Source organism: Malurus melanocephalus, unplaced genomic scaffold, assembly GCF_030028575.1.
Source record: "Malurus melanocephalus ecotype Western Australia unplaced genomic scaffold, MMel_1.1 scaffold_80, whole genome shotgun sequence".
Taxonomy (NCBI): Eukaryota; Metazoa; Chordata; class Aves; order Passeriformes; family Maluridae; genus Malurus; species Malurus melanocephalus.
Genome location: NW_026623312.1, coordinates 754,800 through 780,354, shown reverse-complemented (window position 1 = coordinate 780,354; position 25,555 = coordinate 754,800). Strand labels below are relative to the sequence as shown.

The 25,555-nt window shown below is 41.7% G+C and overlaps 2 protein-coding genes across 3 annotated transcripts in view; one reads left to right on the top strand and one right to left on the bottom strand.

Annotated features, from left to right (window-relative positions):
* CAMK4 (calcium/calmodulin dependent protein kinase IV) overlaps positions 1-973 on the top strand; it is a 135,271-nt gene extending 134,298 nt beyond the window's left edge. Inside the window, exon 11 of the mRNA XM_057367511.1 lies at positions 803-973. Coding sequence (XP_057223494.1) covers positions 803-973 — 171 coding nt within the window. The remainder of the gene's footprint in view (positions 1-802) is intronic.
* A 2,656-nt stretch (positions 974-3,629) lies between these two features.
* Positions 3,630-22,424, bottom strand: STARD4 (StAR related lipid transfer domain containing 4). 2 transcript variants are annotated; one of them, XM_057367513.1, is made up of 6 exons: positions 22,404-22,424; positions 21,975-22,104; positions 20,009-20,058; positions 17,451-17,577; positions 16,204-16,318; positions 3,630-15,188 (listed from the first exon to the last, which is right to left on the bottom strand). In XM_057367513.1, the coding sequence occupies exons 2-6, from the start codon at positions 22,077-22,079 to the stop codon at positions 14,962-14,964; spliced, it is 624 nt and encodes a 207-aa protein (XP_057223496.1). In that variant the 5' UTR covers positions 22,080-22,104; positions 22,404-22,424; the 3' UTR covers positions 3,630-14,961. The 2 variants fall into 2 exon arrangements, with proteins under 2 accessions (XP_057223496.1, XP_057223495.1); XM_057367512.1 differs by lacking the exon at positions 22,404-22,424 and adding an exon at positions 22,219-22,397.
* Positions 22,425-25,555: the final 3,131 nt, after the last annotated feature.

Below are 25,555 nucleotides of genomic sequence, written 5' to 3'. Positions count from 1 at the left end.
TGTGTGTGTGTGTGTGTGTGTGTGTGTGTACGTGTGTGTGTGATGTGATTACCTCCCCAAAGAATCCACAAAACTTGCCATGCTCTTCATTTCTTCCTGCAGACACACTTCTTTGATGCCTGAGCAAAAGCTGCCAAGTCAAAAATAACTTGAGTTGTCACACACAGAGATTAACATTTTCCTCACCTCTCTATGTCCCTTTTTTCCAGGCAATAAAACTCCTCAAGGCAAGGTCGAATATAATTTTCTTCATGCGTGTCTTTATTTTGTGATTTTTTTTATGTGATACAAAAGCCTACCCCCAAAGTGTATTTTTATATTTCTATACTTAGGAAATTGCCCATGTGCTCTGCAACATTGTGCTTGGCTTATGAACAGTGCAATAGTGATATATATTGGGTTACTTTTTTAAATTTTCATAGAATAATCAGTGGTAATACTGTTGTTRTTGTTATTATGATGGAAGATGACCTTTTTTGCTATCCGCAACTTCAACAAGGGACACCTGAAGTAATTCCTTAAATTATAAAAAAAAATTTAAAAAAAGACTTGAACAAAACAAAGTAGCGCACACAGCTGAAAAAAGTTGTTTGTGTTCACGTCACCTGTCACCTTGTGAAAGCAGCAATTTTAAACCTCAACCCAGTATTCCAGGTGGCGTTCTAAATCCAGGCCCAGGCAGCAATGCCCATGTGGCATCCCCAGGAAGGCCAAACATGGCTGCATTCCCTGTCGGGGCAGTGCTGGGGATGCCCTTGGGCCGTGTCCCTAAGGAATGTTTGCTTGGTCCTCTCTCTCCCAGGCCGCCGTGAAAGCTGTGGTGGCCTCTACGCGCCTCGGCAGTGCCAGCAGCCATGGCACCCATGACGGCCACAAGGGTGGCCACAGCCCGGCCCGTGACACCCAGCCCGTGGAGAATCCCACTCAGGACACAGCAGTGGCGGCAGCGGCGGCCCCAGAAGAAATGCCTTAGATCGGTGTTGGTCACCCGCAGCGGCGGAGATGTGTCATTTCATACACCAGCTACCTTGTCATCTGGCGAGAGAGAATTCGTGAGCTTGGCCTCTCTGGTTCTGCTTCAGGGCAYCACAGGCCCCACCTGGTAATCCTACCTTCAGTGCATGTGACTGCTTATGAAAATAGTAAACTGTTCCATAAGGCATGTCATGGAAACAGTGTAATTCACAGTAATAACGGCAGGTGAAAACATGGGGATTATTAACTACCTACCATAATGTGTACACTTCATCTATCTAGTGTTCCTAGGTGGCATTTGAAATACAATGCTGTTTCGTTTGGTTTTATGGGAGTAGGTGTCCTATCTATGTTGTGAGTTTCTTTGAACTGTTTTCCTTCCAGGTTCATAGTCCTTTAGCAGACAAAATGGAAGGAAATACCAAACCAATGCTTTTAAAACTGATACAAAAAATAATGCTTTTTATCTGTAAAATTGAAGAAGTATTTGGGGATTTACACACAAAAGAAAAAAACAAAAAAAAACAAAAAAAACCAACATTCCACTACTTCTGGGAAGTTTCACTGAGCATGAAAATGTACATTGCTCAAGCTTGTATTGAGAATGCCTTATTCTGACTTTTCCTGTTTATATATGGTATTTTAATAACAACCAAAATTATTCCAATTTCTGCCATTTCATTCCATAGTAAAGTGCTAGCAAAACAAAATCATAGACTAAAGAAGGATTAGATGCAAATTCGTGGCATACCGTTATATTTATTCATTGAAATTCTAAACTCTGCAGCTAGAAGACATTTTATAGGCCCTAAGGGAATAATCTGCATTTAAATAAATTGTAAATGCTTGAAGGAAGATATTCCACAACTTACTGATTTCACTTTGGAGAAACACTCTTATKCAAGGTCTGGGAGCAAGTATTACAATCTAGTTGGTTCCTGGGTAGTTTAACCTCATAAGTGAGCAATTTTCACTTGTAATTAGTCCTCATTTTCCTAACAAAGGACCCCTCCTTTGAGATCCCTAAAGGATCTGTCCGCCAGCACAGATCTTGCATCCACCCAGAGCTCCTGTGTCTTGGGTTAGCAGCTGTGTGCATCAATCAGCTTGCAAAAGTAGGGTCAGGCTCTTTGGCTATCTTGATGTTTTCATTGAATGTGATTGATAGGAACTGAAAAACTAACATGCATCAGTATGTATGACCACTTACATTTGTTTATCTATTTGACAGCATGTGACTATTGTACTGATATATTGCAGAAATGGCAAAAAGAACCTGATGTACAAAAATGTCATTTGTGCTTGTTAAACTTTTAATACTGATAGTTAACAAACATCCTAATACAGTCATCATTCCTCTTTTGCTTTAATTGTTTTTATGTTGTTGTTAGGCCTTGCACAACTTGCCTTGGAAAAAATATAGCAGCTACTGAAAAAAAACCCCAAGACTTTAATAAAACATTCGATAACTATATTTCCTGATGAAATTAAAGGGTAATGCAGTGTTATTCATATGGTAGATTTAATAAATAAAAAATGATCTAAATTAATATATAAAGAAGGATTAAAGATCCTGTCTTTAGTGGGTGAGAATGCATGTTAATGAATCTRTTATACTCAAGATTTTTTTATCCATTTCTTAGAACTCTTTGAACTTGCACAATATRGTTTGCCAACTAAGCAGGGCTGAAATTTAAAGTACACAGATCCATTCATTTTTCAAGTGACACACTTTCAACTGAAACAGCTGCTGGGGTCATGGCAGCTRTGTGCAGGCCAACAAGACACTTTTACAGATTTTTCCCTTGGAAACCAGTATAGTAAGATTAATAACTTTGAAGAAGATCATAGGTACATCCACCTGTCTCATTTTTCACTCTCTGTCTTACCTCCTCGGAGGTGACTGCAGAAAAAATGCAATGCTCAGCTACTTTAYTCCACCCCGTTCTATTGTGGTGAAGTCATCCAAGTTCAGTCAATAAGGAGGTTTGATGGGAGAGGCTGCATTTCTGTAACATTTCATTCCTCTTTTGGGACAGTTGCTTCAAACCTGCAGAAGTAAGTTGGCTGTGCAGTCACTGCACATCTGTGAGAGCTTGAGCATAAATTCCTTCACCCGAGGCGTGGTTATCTGAGCTGAAAAGTGGTCCCATCTGATTCCCAAAGTTGTTTTTTGCTAAATTATACCACAGCGTATCATAACTATGAACCAATGCTATCCAACAGGAGACCTCTCTGTGACAGCATGATCTTCAGAGGCAGCTCAGTTTTGTGCATAAAGGCTCGGGGCTTCAGTTGGGGTTTTAATTTAGTTTTCTTTTATTGCACTCAACATTGAGCAATCAGGATGTCTATGATGAATGATTACCAGTATGTGACTCGGTAAAGCACTGTGCCTCACAGATATATTTAATGTATGACAGCACTAGGGTGTATACATACAACAGTGGAAGACAGGAGTGTTACCTGCACAGGCTTTGTCTGAAAAATCACAGCCTTGTGGTATTTGCTGCAGTTCAGACTGGGATGTGCAACATCTGTGTCCTACTGTGGCTGAAAAATRTGAACACACTTGAAAACTACAGGAGATGGACCAGATTTCCAAATCTGTGGTTATAAGCTAGGTAGAAAGTTACTCATGCTCTTTTCTGTTGAAATCCTAAGCTTTAATTTAAAAAAAAAATATTTAACATATTAACAAATTAACATATTAACAAAGTTCTTCAAGTACAAAAGGGGGAATCTTGCCATCTTTTTAAGTATTTGAACTTAGCAAAAGTTTTCCTTTAAAGGCAGATTGCAGCATTAGCCAATTAAAGTCTAATATTTGAGAGCTGGGATGATGATCAGATGGCTGTTGAATGGCTAAGGAAGTACTGCATTTGCACTACAATACGGTTTTCCCAGGTTCTGAMAGTTTCCCACCAAAATAAAACAGATTTCTGATAATTTCAAGCACTTTTGTTTGCAATTTTGTAGATGACAGAGTAGATTGCACTGCATGAGCCTGGTGCTGGTTTGTTGGCTGAAGTTTGCACTCTATGTTGTATAAACATGTTGTAAAGAGGCAGACACACTGTTATCCAAATTCTGAATGCAAAAGAACTTCAAGGCAAAAGCTTTTGATACGGCAGGTTTTTCAGAAGAAGGGTACTAAGGATTCTGTCCCCACAAGTGAACAGGCTGCTGGACATGAGGAGTGACAAAACTGGCCAGCAGCTCCTTCACCTTGGTGAATAAAGCAAAATGCTCTGAAAAGCTCTGTGGTAGCAGAGCAGTATAAATGCAACATCCAAAATGTTTTTTTGAATYGGCTCAGAGCAGAAGCAAGTCCCAGGCTGCAGGAGGCTGTGGCTCACAGGCAGCCAGGCCCAGGCCCTGTCCAGATAAATCACCTTCTCCTACAACTCACACTGCCAGTGGAACACAGACACAGCTGGCAGCCACAGGAGAAGGAATACAACACCACATTTTCCCTGCCCAGCAGCAGGGAAAGGAAGATGATACTGGGAGTTCTTAGTGTACAACTTAGCAGAAGGACAGCAATGTCTGCCAAGCAGCAAATGCAACAGGGTGCTGGAAAATAAACCCTTGTTTCCAGATAACCATCCCTCAGCTCCTGCTCACATCCTGGTCATCTCTGGGGTTTTAAAAGCAGCACATGAAAGTGTGGAATGGRGGACTCCCTGCAGATCCTTGCAGAGTGTCCTGCACTTTGTGTGCCTACAGAATGGCAGACACAAGCCTCAGCACACTGCCTTGGCCCCAGGCTTGTGCAGAAGCTGTTCCTCTTGGTGAAGAATTCAGTTTTGTGTGGCTGAGCCAGCCTTGYTGCTGCTGAGGTTGAGTGCATAGCTTATGGAGGCATGGCATTCATGTAACAAAAAATATCCGAGGCTGACCAAGAAACATTTACAGTTAGACCTAGGGCACAGTGGCAGGGATACACACAGGTCTTGAAGACACCAAAGGTAACAAAGAGACTGRCAGAACATCCTGAAAGTTACTTTATAAAACAATTACAGCTCAAAGAATGTCCTTTCCTCCCCATCAGAGTTAATTCAGCTGGAACATAAATAGTGACAGTTCATTTTTCTTTTGTATAAAGAAATTTATGTAAAATTTCCAGAGGARCCCCTGTAAAATTTCCTGTTTCATTGAACAAAAAACATCAGCTGCACWGCAGAATAAGAAGAAAAGAAGGAAGGGAAAAAGAAAAAATAGGAGTAAAATATTTGCCTAGTCTAGATACAGACTTCTTACGCAAGACTTGCAGAGGGTTTACAAAGATGATGAGGGGACAGAAGYATCTTTTATGAGGAAAGGCCTGTTCAGTCTCAAGAAGAGAAGACAGAGAGGGACCTCATTAATATATGTGAATACCTGAAAGGAGGACGTCAAGAGGTTGGACAACACCCTGCTCTGTGGTGCTGAGCAACAGGAAAAGAGGGATGGGCAGAAAGTGATGTCCAAGAAGTTCCTCCTGAACATGAAGAAGAATTTCTTTACAGTGCAGATGATCGCACACAGGGACAGACTACTCAGAGAAACTATGGGGTCTCCCTCATTGAAGATATTCCAGAACCTGAAAACAATCCTGTGCAGTGTGCTGTAGAAAACCTGGATTGGGCAGGGAGATGGGACCAGATGACCATGCCAGTGGTCCCTTCCAGCCTTACCCATTCTGTGATTTCTTGCTTTTATGATCTTCATTCTGGAAGATATGTAAACTTCTACTGGCAAGACTGCAGATTCCTTATATCTGGAAGGTAAAAATCCTGCCTCGACTAATTCAGTGAAGATTGCAGTAGAGTCAGTGAAGAGCATTCCTTGGAGTGTGAATCCTCTAAATAATATAAGCATAGAACAATATACATGCATGTAACTAAAAATCCGGCAAACACTTTCATCCTACTCCAACCCTCCAGAGTGGAAAAAAGAACATGAAGTCAGTCACAAACTTAGTTATTATTGGAAGACTTCAAAATATTATGGAAGTAGGCATAGTACAGAAGCAGGAATACAATGGAATTCTCAATTCTCAATTCTCAATTTAGYAGTAAAATCGTAATTCGAATATGTAAATGAACACACAAATATATACATTTATCAAATGACAGGCAGAGACTGCTGAACAATCTTTAAGAGCCATATCTAAAAGTTGCAGCAATCTTCTAAGCCATCTTTTGTCCCTGGACAGCATTACTCATCTGGACCTGAAACTACAATGATTAACAGTCTTGTATACATAGATCATCGCTGGATGAAATTCAGTAATACCTATCAAGGCATGAAAGACAACAAATACTGTGGCAGAGAGTTTTGCCCAGCTCTAGCTCCTTCCCAGACATGGYTGGGAAAAAGATTACTTCAGTGCTCTTGTCATTTTGTGTGCTCAGCACAGGGGTAGAAACAGAGTGACAACACAAGCACAGAATTTTGTGATGAGTTACAACTGCCCCAAACTGCACAGAGACCCTGTTTAGTGATGCTCTATCCACAGCACATGTGACTGAGAACTGACAATCTGGCCCCTCATTTGTACATCAGGAAGGTGTTTATTGGGCAAGGTATATCAAACAGCACAGGTCTTCCCCTATAAAATAGCAGAGTTCCTCCCATAGGAAGATATGTAAAAAGCAGAGCTTAAAAGAAAGGGATCATTTCTTTATTTTCCATTTGAAACTCTGACTTCAAGAAAAAGTACTAACATTAATGGGTAAATGGCTCATTGTTATTCTTCCCCTTTGTGCTTCATCTTTTTTTTTCCTGGCCCAGGGGTACCTAGGAAGAGCTATCAGCTGCCAGTCAGAGAATAAAGAGCCATCTGACACTTGGCAGGTTTCAGGTTTTCTGCCCTGACAAATCTGCTGTWGCCCTTGGTTCCATTGGATGGTTTCACTCCTGCTCTTATGCTCCCAGAGGAGTCTGGGTTTCATCAGTCAAGTATACACATTTCTCTGCGAGTCACCTGGTGTGATTTGTCACTGCCAGTTAGAACCCAGGGAGAGGTGTTCATACTTTCYCTCTCCATTCCCCAGACTCATGGTTTCCTGGTACCTTCAGATTCCTTTCTTAAAAGCCTATACCTGGCTGACAGAAATAGCTTAGTGATATACAGCAAATGCCAGACAGACACAGAAAATAATCCGGCTTCTTGGGTTATTTTTCCAAGAGAAGATGAAGGCACCCGGGCTGCTGTAGGCGCAGGATGRGGGGGTCAGAGCAAAGAGGTGCACAAACAGCACCATGCCAGGTTCTGCTCCGCAGCACCAGGAAGCTCCTTTGCCAACAGCACCATTGTCCTTCTGTGGACAAGACATTGTTTAGATCAATCCAAAGAAACCAGTCAGGCTTAGGAACTCTGAAAAATATCACGTGTGTTCTGACTAGTGACCTTAACATTCTTTGCACGAACTGATATACTTAGAATCATATTTTATGCAGCATTGCCATTTACAATGTTGGSAGGAGAAACTGCAAAGTCAGTTTGGAACASTCGGTCCCATGCCTGGAACTGTAAATAATGATCTGCTTTGTAAYAGGAAACTCCGGAGCCAATCACTGTATCTGCAGAAGTACATAGCTGAGAAAGTCCATCAATAAGAAAACAGAAATTCTTATCCCTGTGTTGGATGGGTCTGAGGTGGTTCTTCTAATTGAAATTRTTATGTCAAATGACTCAAAGCAGCTATTCTGGTCACTTGAAAGCTGAGGACAAGGCATTGGGTTTGATTTAGAGCTGCAAATGCCATGTGATCTGTCCCAGAGACAGTATGTTCTAGGGAGCCACTGAGTCATATTTATTCATCCACAGAACTGTGCATAGGGATATGCATTATCCTATCAGCCCTCAGATCCCAAAGCATATGATCTTACTTACAAATGTGAAATTTGCATGAATGACTACAACTACACAAATCCCCGAGTAATACTGAACAACRAACGCCCACAGCAAACACACTGGAGAGCTCTGCTAGAGAACACACCAAAGAGAGCTCCTCTTTAGCTTTGTGTCAACAAGGGATAGAGTGAAAAGTATCTATAAATGTGCACTCTCAGGTTCCTTGATTTCTGTTATTTTCCTGACATCGTCAACAGCCATGATGTGGAMGTAGTGCAAATGTATCCAATGACATCCTCCTCCGGATGGAGAAACCTTACCACTGCCCCCATTTCTTTTCACTTGTAAGACATCAAAGTTGTATTGTTTGTGCTATTAATGTCCCCCAGTCTCTTCTCCCTCAGCTTGCCATAGGACCTGAAGTAGACTTTTACAGAAAACTGAAGTTTGTCAGTAAGTATTTCATGAAACTAAGCAAATGGACTGTATGTATATTTAGAAAAAAATGTCTTTGAAATATCCCCTAAATCCTGATGCAGCAACGTCCTCTCTGAGAAGTATTTCTTGAGAACGACAGGGATCCATGGGACCCTACTTAGCATCCCAAGCTGGTGCCACCACCAACTTACTGCCCTCAGTGTAGCAATTGGTGCCTTGTTTGCTCAGCTCAAATCTTTACTGTCTTGGTTGCAGGGAGAGAGTAATTACAAACTGAGATACTTTTTACTGAAAGTAATTAGAARTAATGTTGCACACAAGAACCATTTCCTTGTTCACACCACATCCTCATGAGATGTCATGCTAACGCTTCTGATTAAATAGCAGAAATTTCACTTAATGTTCCACTAGCAGACATTGTTTTGGGGTCCAGCTGGGTTGTTTTGGGGTTTTTGCTTTATTTTTCAGAATACAGTATTGAGAAAATTACCTCTGAAATGCTTAGTTGCTCAGGGAGAAGGAAAGAAGAGGTGGAGGGTGAACCCTAGTCATAGGAGCATAGAACCAGTTTGGAAAAGACCTTTGCAAAAGATTGGTTGGGAAAGATCGTGGAGTCCCGCTGTTAACCCAGCACTGCTAAGTCCATCATCCACAGGATGGTCTTGCAAAACAACAGCGGTGGCTGGCCCAGCTTGTGAGGGAGTAGGTGGAGGGAAGAATCACTGAGGCTGTCTCTCSTGGGGAAAGAAGTCTGTCAGTCTCCAGGAGCTGTACCACCACACTCTTGCAAGCCCAGGGGATAGGCAGAGGCTGCCTGGCTGCTACACATCCATCAACTTAAACCGGTTTTAATCTGAATAAATGTGGTATGTCAAGGRCTTGTGTCTGGCTTGGCCTTTGGAGGTTCCTGGCTGGATGAGGACCAGACTATAAGAAGGGAATTTTGTGCTTTTCTTAATTCAGGAATTGTGTATGCTGCACGATTAGGGTAAGTGCTGATGTTTCCAAGACAAATAGAAAAATGGTGCCTTTGATTAGTAACACGAAGTATTTTATAAGCCTGTTGCAGAAGCTCATTGATCTCAGAGCGGTGGCAGCTGGACTCTTGTCAATAAAGAATGTTRTAAATATAGATATAGACTCTCAAATTAGCTCCATGTACGGCATTCTTGACTCCTTACTTTACTGCTTAATGTGTAAGAAATCCTGCACTGCCAACACTGTTTTCTTCTACTAGCAAAGATATAAACTAAATAGATGTTTATGGACTGCTTGTTTGACTATACCGTTTTGCTTCTGATMAAGCCTGTTTGTGTAGTACCTTTCCTGATACTGTGCAAGAGAACCAGAGAGAAATTTCAACCAGAAAATAATTACTGTTTTGTTATTTCCACATATTGTACATGGGACTGCTAGTGTTGTTTGCATGGGAATGCTGATAAGCCATGAGGATATGGTTTGATACTGGGATATCTATTTTTAGTAAGTGACTTGCATGACTGATCTGATGCTAAATAAACTAGTAAATCTATAAAAGCTTACATCTAATATTTGCTGCAAGCTAATGCTTGCCACAGAGCAAGGAACAATAGTCATCATTAGAAGACGAGTAATCAGTGGGTATGAACTGTTTATATTGCAAAGTCTAGAATGAATTCCAGCTTGGCCCAGCATTGCCCCTGTTCATTTTCCCTCTAAAGTTAGCAGCTGAGTAACAAATTAAATCTGTTATTAGTGGTGAACAGAACCAAGGAGCTGTCCAGGCTTCCCMTGTGCCCCAGGGTGGGTTATGTGAGATAGATGCTTTTTGTCAAACAGCTCCAGTGATGAAGAAATTACCACTTCCTTGTGCACTCTAGTTCTGCTACTGTTTTTAACTGGGAAATGTTTTACAAAGTCCTGAGTCTTTTTGTTGCAGTTAAAAGTTTTCCTATTATGCTGATTTGTTTTCCAAAGGTTATTAAAGTGCCCCTTCATTCAGCATACTTCTCTCAGCATCACAAACCAAACCCTTATCCCAGAGGTCTTCCACTCTTTTTTCTTGAGTATGGATTTCCTGCCTTTAGTCGACTACTCTTTGAACTATGTTGCCAAAAGCTGCACATAGTACCTGAATGGGGAACACTGCAAGACTGAGGTGTTCAAACAGTTTTTTATTTGTCTGTTCTTTTCCTGTATCTGTCAYCCTCAGTGTTCCTTCCTGCCTGGTACTGGCACATCTTGTTATTCCTGCCACCTACAACTCCTTAGTCTTGCAAACTGCTTGAATGCAAAGACCCTTCCCACCCTTTTGTGGTAGGCAATTTTACAAAACCTTCCATCCTGGAGCAATGTAAGAAATAAATTATGATAAATTCTACCAAGTCATTTTGCATGGCAACAGTGCTCCAGAAAAAAAAAAATCTAATTTGGCATTTCCATGGATCTTGTTGAATCTTTTCACAAGCTAATGTAAGGCACACAGTCTTACTATACTTTCATTATGTCATCTTTGTCACACCTTCATAACAGGATGGAAAAAGGCAGTAGAAAGTCCAAAGGAGAGGACTCCTGAGCTCCCCTGAGCTCCCCCTGGAGCTCAACGTTGTCTGCTTTTGGCTGACCTCAAAAACAGTGCATCTAACAGCTGAGTGGGAGCTTGATACAGCACGATATTACACACTGTCTTTATAGTGAGCTTGAGATAAACAAGAGAACAGGAAATAAGAAAGAACACGTCAGAGGAAATTTTCATGAGTTTGGAGAGCTGGGGAGTTAAACATAATGATCCTGCCTCATAACTACCTATTTTCTGCATTTCTGTTGGTGCCTGACACAGCCTTCTCTAAAAAGCCCTGGGGTTTTGTAGTTATGATGTCCTTCTCAGCAATTCAAGCACTTGTTCCCTTCGACATGTTGTACACATGATAAGCAAGCCATACCTGAACTGTAAAAACTGGGTCAACAGCTCAGCCCAATGAGGACTGGGAAAAGCAGAATTTGTTACGAAGTTTAAATTGTGATTGAGGACTTCAGGATACACTCTTTCCTAGAGAACATTTAATATTTACCATATATTTAATACGTCTCTCTCTTTCTATTATCTTTCACTGGGAAATTACTTCGAACATTAATGTTTCTGTAATCATTTTCCAAAGATCCCAGGTGGCCTCAGCACATATGCCTCCCCCATTCTGCAGAAGGTGACATGACACATGCCCTACAAGATCATCTCAGAGGTCACAGTTCCTTTTCACAGCAACAGAAGAGGGCTACAACTCCTTCCACTGAAGTCGAAAGCTACAGAAGTCTACTGCCTTTATGCCAGCTTTATAAGACAAACAAGGGAAGGTTCTAGAAAAGATACAGGGATTTTGTTGCTGCAGGTGCTAATTAAATAAATGTCAATATACATGTTGCAGCACATAATACACATCTATATGCCTTTTGCCAGGAAGCTCCTGTGTTTCAGGCAAATGTTTATGGTTAATAGATCATTTCTTAAACATATAAAAAGGTAAGTTATACTAAGCCAAAATAATAAAATTCTTTCCTCAGTATCATGGGGTCATCACAAAAAAAAACCCTGTATATATATTTTTAGAAGTGAAGCTTTGAGAAAATCCTATTTGTACAGCTTTCAAGAGATTTAAATTGGACATTTTTCTCAGTCTAAATCAAGTTCGTAAGTAAAGATAGACTTTATGGCCTTCAAATTTATGTCATTCGAGATCACCATGCAGCTGAAGATGAGCTACATCATCACAAATAGATCCCCAAAAATGCCACATATGGTTGCACAAGTATTGAAAAAGSTATACCATGAATCTGTTGGAATTCACAATTCTAATTTATTCTGCAARTGCATTCAAAATGCAAATACAATCACTTAAATACTGAACACAGTAAGATAAACCCACTGTTAGAACTTTTACTTTCCATACACAGGCACAACTTGACTGGTAACACTAGAATTAGGGCTATTTTTACAGCAGTGAACCTCCTAGGTTGAACCACCAGGTCACATCATCAAAATTGTTCTGATTACTTATGATTACTGGAGGAATTACAGGCTCTGCATTTTGTAAGTTCATCATGTTTCATATTTACAAGTTCATCAGATCAGGGCCTGTGGACATTGTATCTCTCTGAAGTACTGGTCCACTTCCCAGCAAACTGTGGTAGAGTACTTGGACTGCCCCTAAATTGAACTTAGCCCCATCTCTGTATCTTTTGCACATCTTACAGGCAAGGTTTAGTGCTGGAGGTTTTAGATGAGGAACAGAACCCAAACATGAAAACAGTCTTTACTCCAGTCACCTTTCCCATACACACACGGAGCACCTAGTTAAAGTACCAAAGAGTAAAGTGTCACATTACCTAAACCTCTAAAAAATAAGTTTTTTAAAAAAATATTAGCCATATAAAAATAATTTTGATGTGTCTATATACATACAAGATCTCTGCTATTCTTGGGCAATTTGGTCAGAAGTCACTTCTGGATAAATTCCACTTTAACAAAAACACTCATTAAGTGATAGAAATCTATACCAAGCAATTTGTCATCTCCATTTCTTCTGCCTAAGCAAAACATGAGTTCCGGCACTTTGTCCTTGCAACTGCTTTCCTGTATTAATTCTATTGGTTCYATCTAGATTGTCCACTAACTCAGGAGAAGAATGCCACAGCAGAAGAGGCTCTGATATTGTGGTTTTCTTGGTTCTGATGTACGCTGGTAAAAGAATAGTTCTGCCTTCTCCATCTACAGCCATATAAACATAATATAAATTTTGGGTTCAAATAAATACRACATTTGAAATTGGACATCTTTCTTCTAGTGCTGTATTAGTCTACAGCTGAACTGAAATTTTTATTAGAAATATCAACACACAAAAATACACTAGCAATTTTTTAACTTTCAAKCTCAAGTTCTTCTTTCTTCAGCTGCTCTATGCTTCACCAACCTATTTTTACTGAAAGCAGAAAAAGCCATTTCGCTGTGTACTAAATAAGGATAGATACTGTAGATGTGTCAGAGCCATTAAAATGGGTGTTTGGAACGGGGGCTCTCAATCCTTTCTGCAGTGCCTGGTGTTGTACAAACATTCTCCTGTGTCTTGTGCTCCTTCTGACCCATYTCTCCAGCACTGAAGTGCAGATTTAAACTAGGTTTTTTACAYAGAAAGGAATATTTTGCTCTATGTACATCTGTATCACAATCCCTCCATTAATCAGTCCCAGCAGCTCTAAAAAGGGAAGACACGAATATGCAGATCCACTGCACATGTAATCTTTGTAACTGGGAAGAATCAATAGGCTACACTTCAGTTCCCTCTACAATCATATGTCATCATTCAWCCCACAGAGCAGCACTGCCAGAGATTTCTTAATTGCCTCTGTAACAGTACTAGAAAGGAAAAGATTCTGGCAGCAMTTATTTGGTGTCCCTGGTGGTAGATCACCTCGTGAGCTTCCAATACTCTGGCGGATACAAGRAAGGTAGAAAAAAAGTGGGAAGACTAACTCAGGAGTTTAGAGAGAACTGCAGAATATACAGAACCAACAAGGAGTTAACATCTTCTGCCCATGAAGACACCAAAGGCTTTTTAATGCATTGTTTTTAACAGTCTTAAATAGTACTTGATAACCTGAAAACATGAAGCAGGTTAAAAAAGCACCCACCATATTTGTTTTTTTCTACCTCTCTACTTAAGCAAGGAGAAAGTAAAGTCCCTGCTATTCGGAGTTCAGCTACAGTGGCCAGTGTCAAAGGAAAATGAAATGAACGAGTGGCTCTTCCTGTTGCTTTCATAATCCCAGGATTTTCAGATCAAGAAGAAATACATACACTCAAAAAAACCACAAACCAAAAATCCCCAACCACAAACACACACTATTACATGCAAATGTAAGTAAAAAACCTTTGTAAGTACAGGGTATCACTGAAGATCCATTGTAAGTTTGCTATTTTGACAACTGTGTGATTAAAAGCCCACAAAAAAACTATGGAAAGACACCTGATGACTTAAATGAGCCTTGAATCARCTGTAAGGGCATTTCATTATGCACTGAGACTATTATATACAACAGTAAATAAGTCACAACATTAAAAGAAATGCCAATAATGAACACTTAATCTTTGCTTACAAGTGTTAACAGCTTTCTTACGAATAGAATCATTTAACAACCTAGCTATATAATATCCATATGATAAATCAAAGCAAATTTTGAAAACAAATTACAGATGCAGCTGAAAAAACTTCTTAAAAAATCACAATATTTAAGTAAATATGAATATATTCATTTATATATATTAATATAATTACATCTTCAATGAGATGAGATGCTGCCTCTACAGCAACCTGCATCACCAAACTCCTGAGAACTTGGCTCCCAATACCGCTGGAGAGAGCTGAGCTTACAGTGCATTTTTCAAGCCCACACACACAGCTTGTGCCTTCTACWGAGGAAGCTGGGCGTTTAGAGATTCAGGCTATTCCTCGCTAAGGTGCAGAGTGCTGAACAGCAAAAAGCATCCCGCACCGTGCACTGGGAATGTATGCTGAGTATCACATCAAAAAGCACTTGGTAAAGTTGTTTGGATCCTCCACGTAAAGGTTCGGGTGTCATTCAGGAACAATGTTACTCACCTCAAATAAACTATGCTAAGCTAAACAACATAATCTGATTGCAAGGAATGCATGGGCTTTTAAGACACTGTTAGTCTATGTTTTGAGTGCCTTTTTGAGATCAGAGTAGAAATTGGTCAGGGTACTAGACATGGCAGTGTCTACAGCAGATTGTGGTAGCATCCCTCGCAATTCAGTCTGGATGTAGCCTGTCAAAAGACTGTGGCCAGGGGAGTCCTTGAGAGGGACACAGAACCAACCGCAAGGGTGATTGAATCCACGGACAAAGTTCGGTCTCACCTCTCCATAGTCCAGGCTTATACCTATCAGGGAAAATAAAACAAAAAGGGAAATTAATTTGAGATAAAAAAAAAAAATAAGGTGGTCAATTCGGAATATACTTGAGGAATTTAGTAATAGTTTCTGCTTGGGGAATTTAGTTATAGTGACAAACACACTTCAAGTCATGCCTTAGGATTTTAGCTTCTGTATTTTTCATGTATTTTTCAATCCTGTAGTTCTTTAGTGTATAACTCTATATCCCATATACCGTGTTAAACTACTATTCTCCCACTTTCAGACAAAACAATTCCTCTCCAGGCCCAAAACTCAAGGATACCTTACTGTCTTAGGTCCCAAGATATGTAAACAACAGAGAACTGGGAGGAGCAAACTTGGAGTAAATGACTTCATTACCTGAAGCTGTAATTGGAGCATTCGCCTTCAATATGCAAATAGRCAAAACTTATAAAGCATGAAAAACCTGTGACTGGTCATCCATTTTGGGTGTAGCCCCTGGGTGGGCTGTGACTGCCCTAAATGTACCTGGACGCCCTTCAATAAATATAACTGCTTTTTATTCTCTTCATTTTGTCTAGCCTCTGTTTCAGGTAAACYCAGATTAGGCATCACAAATTTCTGGGTATTTTAATGCATGAAAGTTCTTATTCATCCAAACTCCCCAACAGACAGGAAAGCATGATAAGCAAAAATTCAAATATTAAGAGGACATTCCTGCCATTTACTAGTAGCAAGTTATTACTCCTCACAGTTTCTCTAGGACCTGAGGGAGGACTCCACTTSTGTCTAACTCTCCGGTCCCACAGCTGAGTGAAACCTGGCAGAAAGGAATGGCTCATGGGTAACCAGTAACTTGTACACTTCTTTAAATCTGTAAAATGCAAAATCATCTTTGAATTTGTTAAAACACCTTGAATTTATTTGTTGAAGAACTATTTTAAACCATTTTTGGCATGTTTGCTRGTATAAAATCTGGATCAAATCTTCAGCCCAGCAATTGTTGCAGAAGAAATTAAGCAGAGCTAAGTGGTGGCTTACCACATGATAGAAGCCCATCTTCATAGCTTGTCGTGTAAGAGAAATCAACAAACTCCCTTGGTGCTATGATGTTCCAGAGCTGGCCAGCAGTCGTATAGCGCATCACACAGCAGTTCTTGTTGAGTGACAAAATTAGGAGGGCAAGAAAACAAAAATATCTCAGTATAATGAACACAGGGAAACTTATGCTTGCAAGCTGGCTAACGTTTTTCACAAAGGTCACAGCTCTGTCAAAAACACTGCACAAATTCACTGAGGTCTGAATGAATGTGCCACTTTCAATCCACATGCTGGAAGTCACGAGGACTTGTGAGCTACAACTGAGAGCTGTGGGAGCAAAGAATATCTGGCACCATAAAGGTTTAATGATCTAAAGCTAGAGAACAGTGTCAAGCCTGACAACTGAAAGCCATGTGGCCCTTATTTAGCTAAGGAGCACCTGCCAAGTCTGAAAGGACTATGAAAAAATTGCAAGAGGACTTTATTGGTACTCAGATAYGCTATCAAATACTTTTAGAACCACTAAGTTAAAAATAAAACGGAATGTGAACAATTCCTCAAAACAGGCTTTCTTGTAATACAACAGTCTATATGAATTTTAGGGAATAATTAGAAAAGATACCTTGTCATACAAATCTTCCTTCAGAGACAGAGCAAAAGACAATCCATGCTCAAGCCAGATGAGGGCTTGGATGAGGATTTTGAGCTCATACTGAATGTCTGCAGTAACCAAAAAAAGGCTACYAGCTCTTCTGTAACCAACTTCAAACTATCTTTCTTTTATCAAGCCCTAACCCTCAGTATGAACTATTTTGTGTCTCAGCACAAAGCCATGCCACACAAGACAGCCCTTCAGGAAGAGGGAGAGCCTCCAGCTTCCATATGCATGGACTATTACTATTGTTTGTTGTGGAACAGAAGAAAGCATGGTGTATTAAATGATTTTGGCATACCCATTATCACACTGTASCCTACTATATGTGAATTTTACCAGAGGCAATCAGAGCTCCCAGATCCAAAAGAATTGTGACTGACTCCTTTATTTCTAGCATTGAACTTCAAGCCTCAGAACAGGACTGTGCTGCCAGACTCATCTGAGATCATACACATTGTATGTACAATGTTGCCCATGCATGCAAAAAAACAGGATGAAAAAGGTTCATATTTACTGGAATTGCTCTGCTGTACTGTTAAATTCATGCATTCATCAATACACATGTCCCTCAAGAATCTAAACAAGTCTTCACCTCTTCAAATGTTTGCAGGATGTCCATTGAAGTCATTAGGCTGTCCCAATCTAGCCGGTAAGGTCCAGGGCGAATATGATCCACTATTCTGTTAGTAACATCTTCCACCACTCCTTGAGCTTTGTAGCTAGAAAAATATGTTTGTATACAGTAAGAAATTCTTTATATTCCATTAATTTGCAACACTACACTTAAATTAACATCTTGGTACCAGGAAGTATGGTCAGTGGACAATTGAATCAGAAAAACAGTACAGAAAAAGACCTATGGGTGCATCTATTCTTCTCTGCAATAAATTTTCTTCTGAAAAGCTTGGGTTTTTTTTCCCACAGTTAATATTATATAAATTGCAAACTCCTTCCTTCAATCTCTAACAACTGTAAAGCTTCCTGTTTTACTCCTACTGCTGGGCTAGAAAGGGAGTTCACCAGAGACAAGTAAAGCAAAAGTAAAAAGATCAGGAATGTAATGGGAAAAAACATCTTTCATAAAGAAAAAGTAACAGAATGTTGGAGACTCAAATGTTATRGTTTATTGCTCAAACATTTTCATGAATAACTTTTATAGCAAAACTGTGTAACAAAAGCTGCACAGAAGGACCCTGAAAGGGCCTCCAGCTGAGGCCCTGGACAGTAAACTGGTTTGAGATAAGATAAAGGTCTGGGCTTAGGTCTGGGCTGGGGAGAAAAATACTTTCACAGGAGGATCAAGCCCAGCATCTTCTGGGTGGAGGCTACAACCCTAGTCTTAACAGCTGCAAGGCTTGCAAAGAACCACACACCAAAGCAGGGAGGAAAGGCTTTGGGTGTAGTGAAAAAGCCTCTGGTCAGAGACAGGGAACACCCATCCTCCACTGGCTGGTGCAGACCAGGCCAGCTGTGGGGCTCCCCACCCTGGGAAAGCCACATCTAAGGGACATCCATGTGAGGGACAGCAGAGAGGGTCAAAGGCCCCCCAAAGGGATCCACATACCTTGCACCAAGCACTGCACATGATGCAAAAAGATGCAACAGATACACAGTTGTGCGAAAGACAACGTCAAACCTGATGCCCCCTGAGGGGAGGCACCTGGGTGTCCCCACCTAGCCCAAATGCATACTGATCCACTGGATTCTATACTTTTGGGTGGTAGAACCTCACCACCAAGACCAGAAAGGATCAGCAAGACATCACTGGCACCCATGCAGGGGTGATGTTTCTACTCAATCTGCCTGTCACTCTCCTTGTCCCCCCATACAGACCTCTTTTTCTATTTCTTTCTTTTCTCTTTCTCTTGCCTCTTTTAYTATTAAATAAAATATATAATTTTTTTGTTGYATCAACATCTAACCTCGTTTGGTTTTAATCAAGTTTTGGTGAATATTTTAACCTTTCTSGGTTTGTTCTACTTTATTCACAGAGATTTAGTTCTCTTTGCTCCTCTGGGATTACAGCAGATCATCACACAGCAGTAAAACGAAGCTAATGAGAAACTACATTATGCTTTAGTGCCATACAGGAGTACCAAATAAAATAACTTGGTACAAGACATTACAGAACATTCATTTGTAATCAGGTATTTTTAGTAGACACCAGAGATTTTGTTTATTTGAGTTAAYGGACCTCCAGTTCCTGAAGGGGAAGAATCCATCAAAATAATTACTTTCCAAAAACTCTGTGTTCATTAAGATACTCTTATTGATAGAAAATAACAGGTTAAGCAAGAGATTAATCTCTTCACTTGTGTAGTTAACCCATATTCACTCATAACCATCTGTATACCTGGAACTGGAGTACCACAGGAACATATCATTAACTTCCAGGTAGGTGTTTGAAAAGTTCTTTAAAGTGTCCTTTAGTTCTCCAGGTGCAAAAACAACTCTGGGGCCTTCACCTGCACACAGCAGGTGCCCTCCTCACAGAGGTTCAACTACATAACCTGTTGGTGCCAGTGGACCCATGGAACTGCAGTCAGCACACTCTTGGTGAGTGGGGCTATCAGCTCTTGCAGAGACTTAAATTCCATGGGGGCATCAATCTTTTGAGATAATTTTAAACACTAACTTCTCACATTACTTTCTGGTTTTTTAGAGAGCTGTTTTCTAGTTACTATTTCGTTACCTAAGCCTACAGATACCAACAGAACCCAGTGACAGAAACTCATACAGGAAGGGCGTTCATGTCACACATTGCTTTCGCAACTCTACACTAGATATTTTGAAGCCATGCAGTCACTAGCATAGTACAAGGACTGACTGGGCTGCCACCCAGTAAGAACTTCTGTAACCAGACTTGATTCTGAGCTTTATTGGCCATCATCTCTGGGTAGATGCTGTTACCCACTTCAGCCAATGACAGTCTGGTGGTATTTTGGTGTATTCTGCAGATTTTACCATGCAATGCTAAAGTACCAAACTAAAAAACTGGAAATAAATAGTACAGCCACAATAATAACCCACTTAGATTCTCCTCTGGAGAATCTGCGTAGCTCAGGGCTGTAGAATTCACAGCCTTAATGTCTAAATTCTACACAACACAATCTGTGGAACATGATATATCTGCTGTGCAGACAAACTTACAGRTATCCACTGAATTCCTCAGAGGGTTTACGCCATACAGTTGCATCTTTCTGAAAATATAAGACACAATGTTAATTGTAACTTGCATACAATTATAACAAGCCCAGAAAATACTTCAATTTTCCTGAGGARAAGCAGCTAACTTCATCATTAACTCTGGTTCAACAGGGCACCACAGCACACTTTTCTTCAGGTATTTCAGATACCTTTTACTTGTAATTTTCCTTTATTTCAAAAAAAAATCAGACAATTGCCTTTCCCAGTCAAATATTAGAAGTCTATGCAGAAGTAGCATTTGGCAGAACAAGCCAGTTTACTGTGAAAACACACAGAATAATGACATAACATTAGCACGTAAAGCCTTTAAATTACAAGGCAACTGGAAAGGCAAAAGCTGGGGGCTACTTCAGACAGGAAGGCCACACGACTTCAGCTTGCATTCCTGTACACAAGTTACAGAAGTATGCAAGAGGTTCAGTAGAAGACAAGAAAATTTAATTAGCCTTCTCTCCGATATGCCTGACAAGATGTCTCTTGCAAGCAGTAGTCTATTTATTTCAAAGTTACACAGAGAAAATAGTGAAACCAGTATCTCGTGGTTTTTATATAATACAAAATGGAGCCTCTACAAAATCTCTGAATTTTGGTGTTGAAGCGAGTACCATATGGAAGCACTTTATTTGGAATCATGATTATGTAAGCACAAAGGACTAAATCTCCTAAAGAACAGTACTGTTAAGCATTACATCTAGAATTGTTTAAGATATTTTGGGGCAAACGCTATCTCCTTGTGGCACGTAAAGCTCTGAATRCCTTTTCATTGGGCACAATACAAAAATGGAAAGAAGGGAGGGAGCAAGGAAAGGAGAGAGGAAGGAAAGGCAGGAGGGAGGGAGATGGTAAGCCCAACTAGAAATTTTTAAGGGTAAAATCTGAGGAGTGATCTGGTTTGAAACACTAGGATGCAGGTAACTTTTTAAAGGAATACAGTAGTACTTAATATAACAACACAGGAATACTAATACAGGAATAGACTTAACATTTAAAACAGAAGTGGTATAACTATTTCAAGAGTGAAAGGATTGGATGTTCTGTTCCCTCTCAACACAGCARATTTGTTAATTTTGCAAATAATCAAGTTACATTTGGATCATTCGTCTTTGTCTCATTAATACCTGATTATGATGGAAGAAAAAGAAAGTATTGGTCCCATTCAAACCATTAACAAAAAGACAAAGATGGAAATTTACCACAGTAGTCCTACCATATTGCTACACTTCTAGCTTCTGCAGAGGACAGCATTAAAAAGTATTCACCCAGCCCAGAACTGATGCAACAGCAAAGCTTTTATAGTTKGTTGAAGTACAAATCAAAAAACCCAGACAACTCAAAAGAAGAGGATGGCAAAATGAGAAAGCAGGAACTGTATTCCCTTTCATGGAAGAAAACTCCGGATATTGTGAGGGATCTAAAGAACAGAAAAGTGACACAACATGAGAGGAAGCATTGAGAACTATGTCACTTCTTAAGAGGAAGAGATTTAGAAAATGAAGCATGATGAACTATTGACAAGAGATTCCAGAGGCCGGCAGATCCTACCTGCAGGCTGGATCTGCTTTGTTGAAAGTACATGTAAGCCTCTTTCAACACTATTAGTATTAACTACTTCATATTTTGCTGTAAATCAAGCCTATAATCCTACACAGGTAAGATTATTCTGTGAGATWCTTCCCTGAAAACAGATAAAAACAATGGCAGGAGTATGCCTGCGAACARGAATAACACATCCTGCCATCTAAAGATGTTCTGTCCCCGAGGGGTGACTTCACAGCACCTATCATTTTGAAGTCCTGCAGGGCCAAGCGTTTCTCAGCCCTGTGACACGGCACAACAGGCTCTTTCCGCCGCACAGGTCCCCCACAGCTTCCGGGGAAGCACGAACTGGGAAGCAGCCCAGAGCACTCACGGTTTTCTTCGCCACTCGCCACTCGCCGTCTCCGATGCTGTGGTACCGAACCAGCGTGTTCCGCAGCTTCGAGGCCAGGGGCGCTGGATTGGGCAGGGGATCCATTTGCTTCCCTCCTGCGCGAAGATCCCTAATCACAGACACACAGCAGAACAAGGCACGGGGTCAGGGATGCCAACAACAGCGCAGATCTTCCAAACACGAACGGAGGATGCAGAAAACACCACCGCTCGCACACACGCACATCTCCCCCTGGGTTCGGGTGGTGGCGGGCGGTTGCCAGGGGCTCAAGCCGAGGTCCAGAGGCTCAGCCGAGGGCCAACAGCCGCCACGCTAGCGCCAGGCTCGTCCCGGGATCCGCCAGGAAGGCGGGACAGGCTCGCTCCCCTCACGGCCGCGCCAGCGCCTCCGCTCCCGCCCCGCGCTCACCCGCGACCGGCCCGACAGCGCGCGATGCCTGCCGCCAATAGGAGCGCGGCTGCCCCGCCGTCTCAGCCAATGACAGCGCGGTCCGTCGGGCGCGGGGGCGGTGAGGTCACCGCCCTTCGCGTCACGCGACCTGGAGACATGTCGCAGCCGTGTCGTCACGGGCCGGGGGCGGGGCCGCGCCCGGGATTGGGGGTGGCGGGGGTGGYGTGAGGGAGGGACGGGCAGAGCCATGGGCGCTCGGCAGCTGCGGGACGCCGCGGTACTGCTCCACTGGCGGAGCCCCAGGGCTTCTCTGCTCACCCCTGCCTTCCACTGTCTCTTCGTACTGATCTCACAGAGTGACAGAATCACAGAATCAGCTGAATTGGAAGGAACCCCTCAGGATCATCAAGTCCAACTATTGGCCCTGCGCCAATAGGACATTTTAAGAGTCACAGAACGCTTCTTTCAATGTGTCAGACCTGTGCTTTGAGCACTGCCCTGTGGAGCCTGCTCCAGTGCCCAAGTGGTCTCGGGGAGAAGGCCCTTTTTCCTGACATCCAGCTTAAACCTCCGCTAACTAAACTTCAGGCGATTCCCCGGAGTACTGTCGCTGGTCAGCGCAGAGAAGAGATCAGTGCCTGCCCCTCCTCTCCCCCTCAGGAGGGGGTTGTAGGCTGCAGTGAGGTCTTCAGTCTCCTCCAGCCTGAACGGACTGACTGCGCTTAGCTKYTCCTCATATGGCTTCCCCTCAAGGCCGTTCTTCAGACACTGTTTGTATCCTTAGATCCTTTTTGCACTGTGGTGTCCCAAAGTGTTGTCAGCCCTTGAGGTTAGGCCACCCCAGTGCAGAGCAGAGCAGAGCAGGACAATCCCCTCCCTTGTCCGGCTGGCGATGCTGGGCCTGGTGCCCCCCAGGACAGGGATGTCCCTCCTGGCTGCCAGGGCACTCATGTTCAACTTGCCTTCAACCAGGACCTCCAGATCTCTTTCCACAGCACTGCTCCCCAGCCTCTCATTCTCCAGACTGTCATACATCCAGGGTTGCTCCACCCCMGGTGCAGAGTTTGGTACTTTCCTCTGTTGAACTCCATGTGGTTGGTTCTCYGTGTAATTGAGGTCTCTCTGCAGGGCCTCCCTGTCTTTGAGGGAATCAACAGCTCCTCCCAGTTTTGTATCTGCACACCTGCTCAGTGTCCTTCCAGTCCTGTGAGCAGGTTGTTTATGAAGATGTTGAAGAGTACAGGGCTGAGGATGGGGCCCTGAAAAACCCTACTAATGACAGGTCACCAGTGTAATGTCACCCCAATCACTGTAACACTTTGTGCCCAACCCAGGAGCCAGTTTCTCACCCATCACATGACATGTTTATCCATTTGTTGAAAARATTAATTACTTGTCAATAGAATGGCCTTATTAAGGTTTAGGACTCAGTGTGCTTCACTGTCAAGACTTAGGGGGAGGTTTAATGCTCAGACSTAGTGGGAGGTTGACAAAGCCTGGAAGAAGGATGTACTGTTGCAAAATGTGGAAAATGTAAATTTTTTTAAAGAAAGGAGGCTCTTTAATATTTTAGCTTTTTATACTTTCAACAACAAGGAAKATTTAATCCCTGGAAAAGAAAGCAGCCAACAAGCTCTAAGTGATGTCCGGGTGTTGGAAAGGCAAATTACTTGTTAGCAGAATTGCCTTGTTAAAGTTTAGGGCTTGACAGGCTTCAGTGATGTCAGACCTAGGGGAGGTTTGTGGAGAAGGATGTACCTCTGATGGTGGACACAAAGAATGCGGAATTTATGGGCACAAGGACATCTGGCAGAATCCCCAAGAAAAGAAAGAAACTAATAAAGGAACTCAGCAATTGTGATGAATCAGCTATGACTGGGTAAAAAGTTGTTCCGGCAGCAGGAGATGCAATCACCAACCCAAATGAAAGACTGAGCTTGTGGCCTAACACAAGAAGTGAGCAACTCACTTAACCTGTGAGTTAAGATAGACTAGACAAGATAGACTAATTAATAAGTGAACAATGAAACTTGTAGCCAATGAACATTGATTCCTATTTTTGCTAAAATTTATAAATAGTACTGATGGTTGTGGTGTTGGCTTTGTGGATTTGCCACCAAGCCCCCCTTTCTGCACAGGCCTGTAAATTAATATCTCCATTCTGTGCATGGATTGGCTTCCTGCAGACCAGGTATAAGAACCTACTTTGGGATGACAGGGCTTCTTCACAGTGGCCATAGAAAGTTTTACACAGGGTTGCTGCTTTCCAGAGTCCTGTGGATTTCCTCTTCAGCTACAGCGTGTGCTGCAATCACCTTTGTGGTGGGCAGGAGCAGTGAAGGCAGCTTCCCTGGGTTGGCATTCCCAGCTGGCTGTTAGCTGTGGCTTTTGTCACAGTACCTGAAACTGAAAACTACATGTTTGTCCAACCACAAAGGGCTTTAGGAAGTGCAGAGCACATTGACTGACACATTGAGGTCAGAAAGCCTGGGACACTCCTCTTCCAGTCAGCATTGCTTAAAGCACAGCTCAGCAGGATGTTGCGTAAGTGTTGAATCTTTGCTTTGCTCCATAAAGCAGCAAAGAAGATGGGATTCTTGCTAGGAAAAGGCAGCATCTGTGGTCAGCCCACAGCTGAAGTAAACTTCAAAAGTATGTATAAGTGCTTGTTTCCTGCAGAATTGCACTGTTCTCTGGGCATCACCCAGCTCAGTCCAGCAAACACATTGGACAACATCCACATAAAAGTGAAAACTTTTTTAAGGGCAGAAAGATAAATGGGTTAAAAAGTAGATGATTAGAGTGACAATTGACCAGTCCCTGGCTGCTTTCTCCATCTGTCCTTTTTCTGTTCCMCTCCTTGAAGTGCAGTGCTTCTTGCCCTTGACATGGCATTCCTTCCCCAAGGGCTATTACTAGTATAAACCACCAATGCAAGTTTGTTCATTTTTTTAAGGGGGAAATTTATTTTGTCTTGAAGGAGGGAATGACAAGTTTACATTGGAAAATGCTGATTATAAATAAAACCTTATTTGTAAAAATGTTAGATGTTTCCATGGGCTGGGTGGATTTTAACAGAAAGTTGTTTGGTTTCTTTAAAGCTGCTCTGGGAACTCATATGTACAAGTTTCTTAAGTTTATGAGGTCTGTCAGCCTTCTGCTGACAGAAG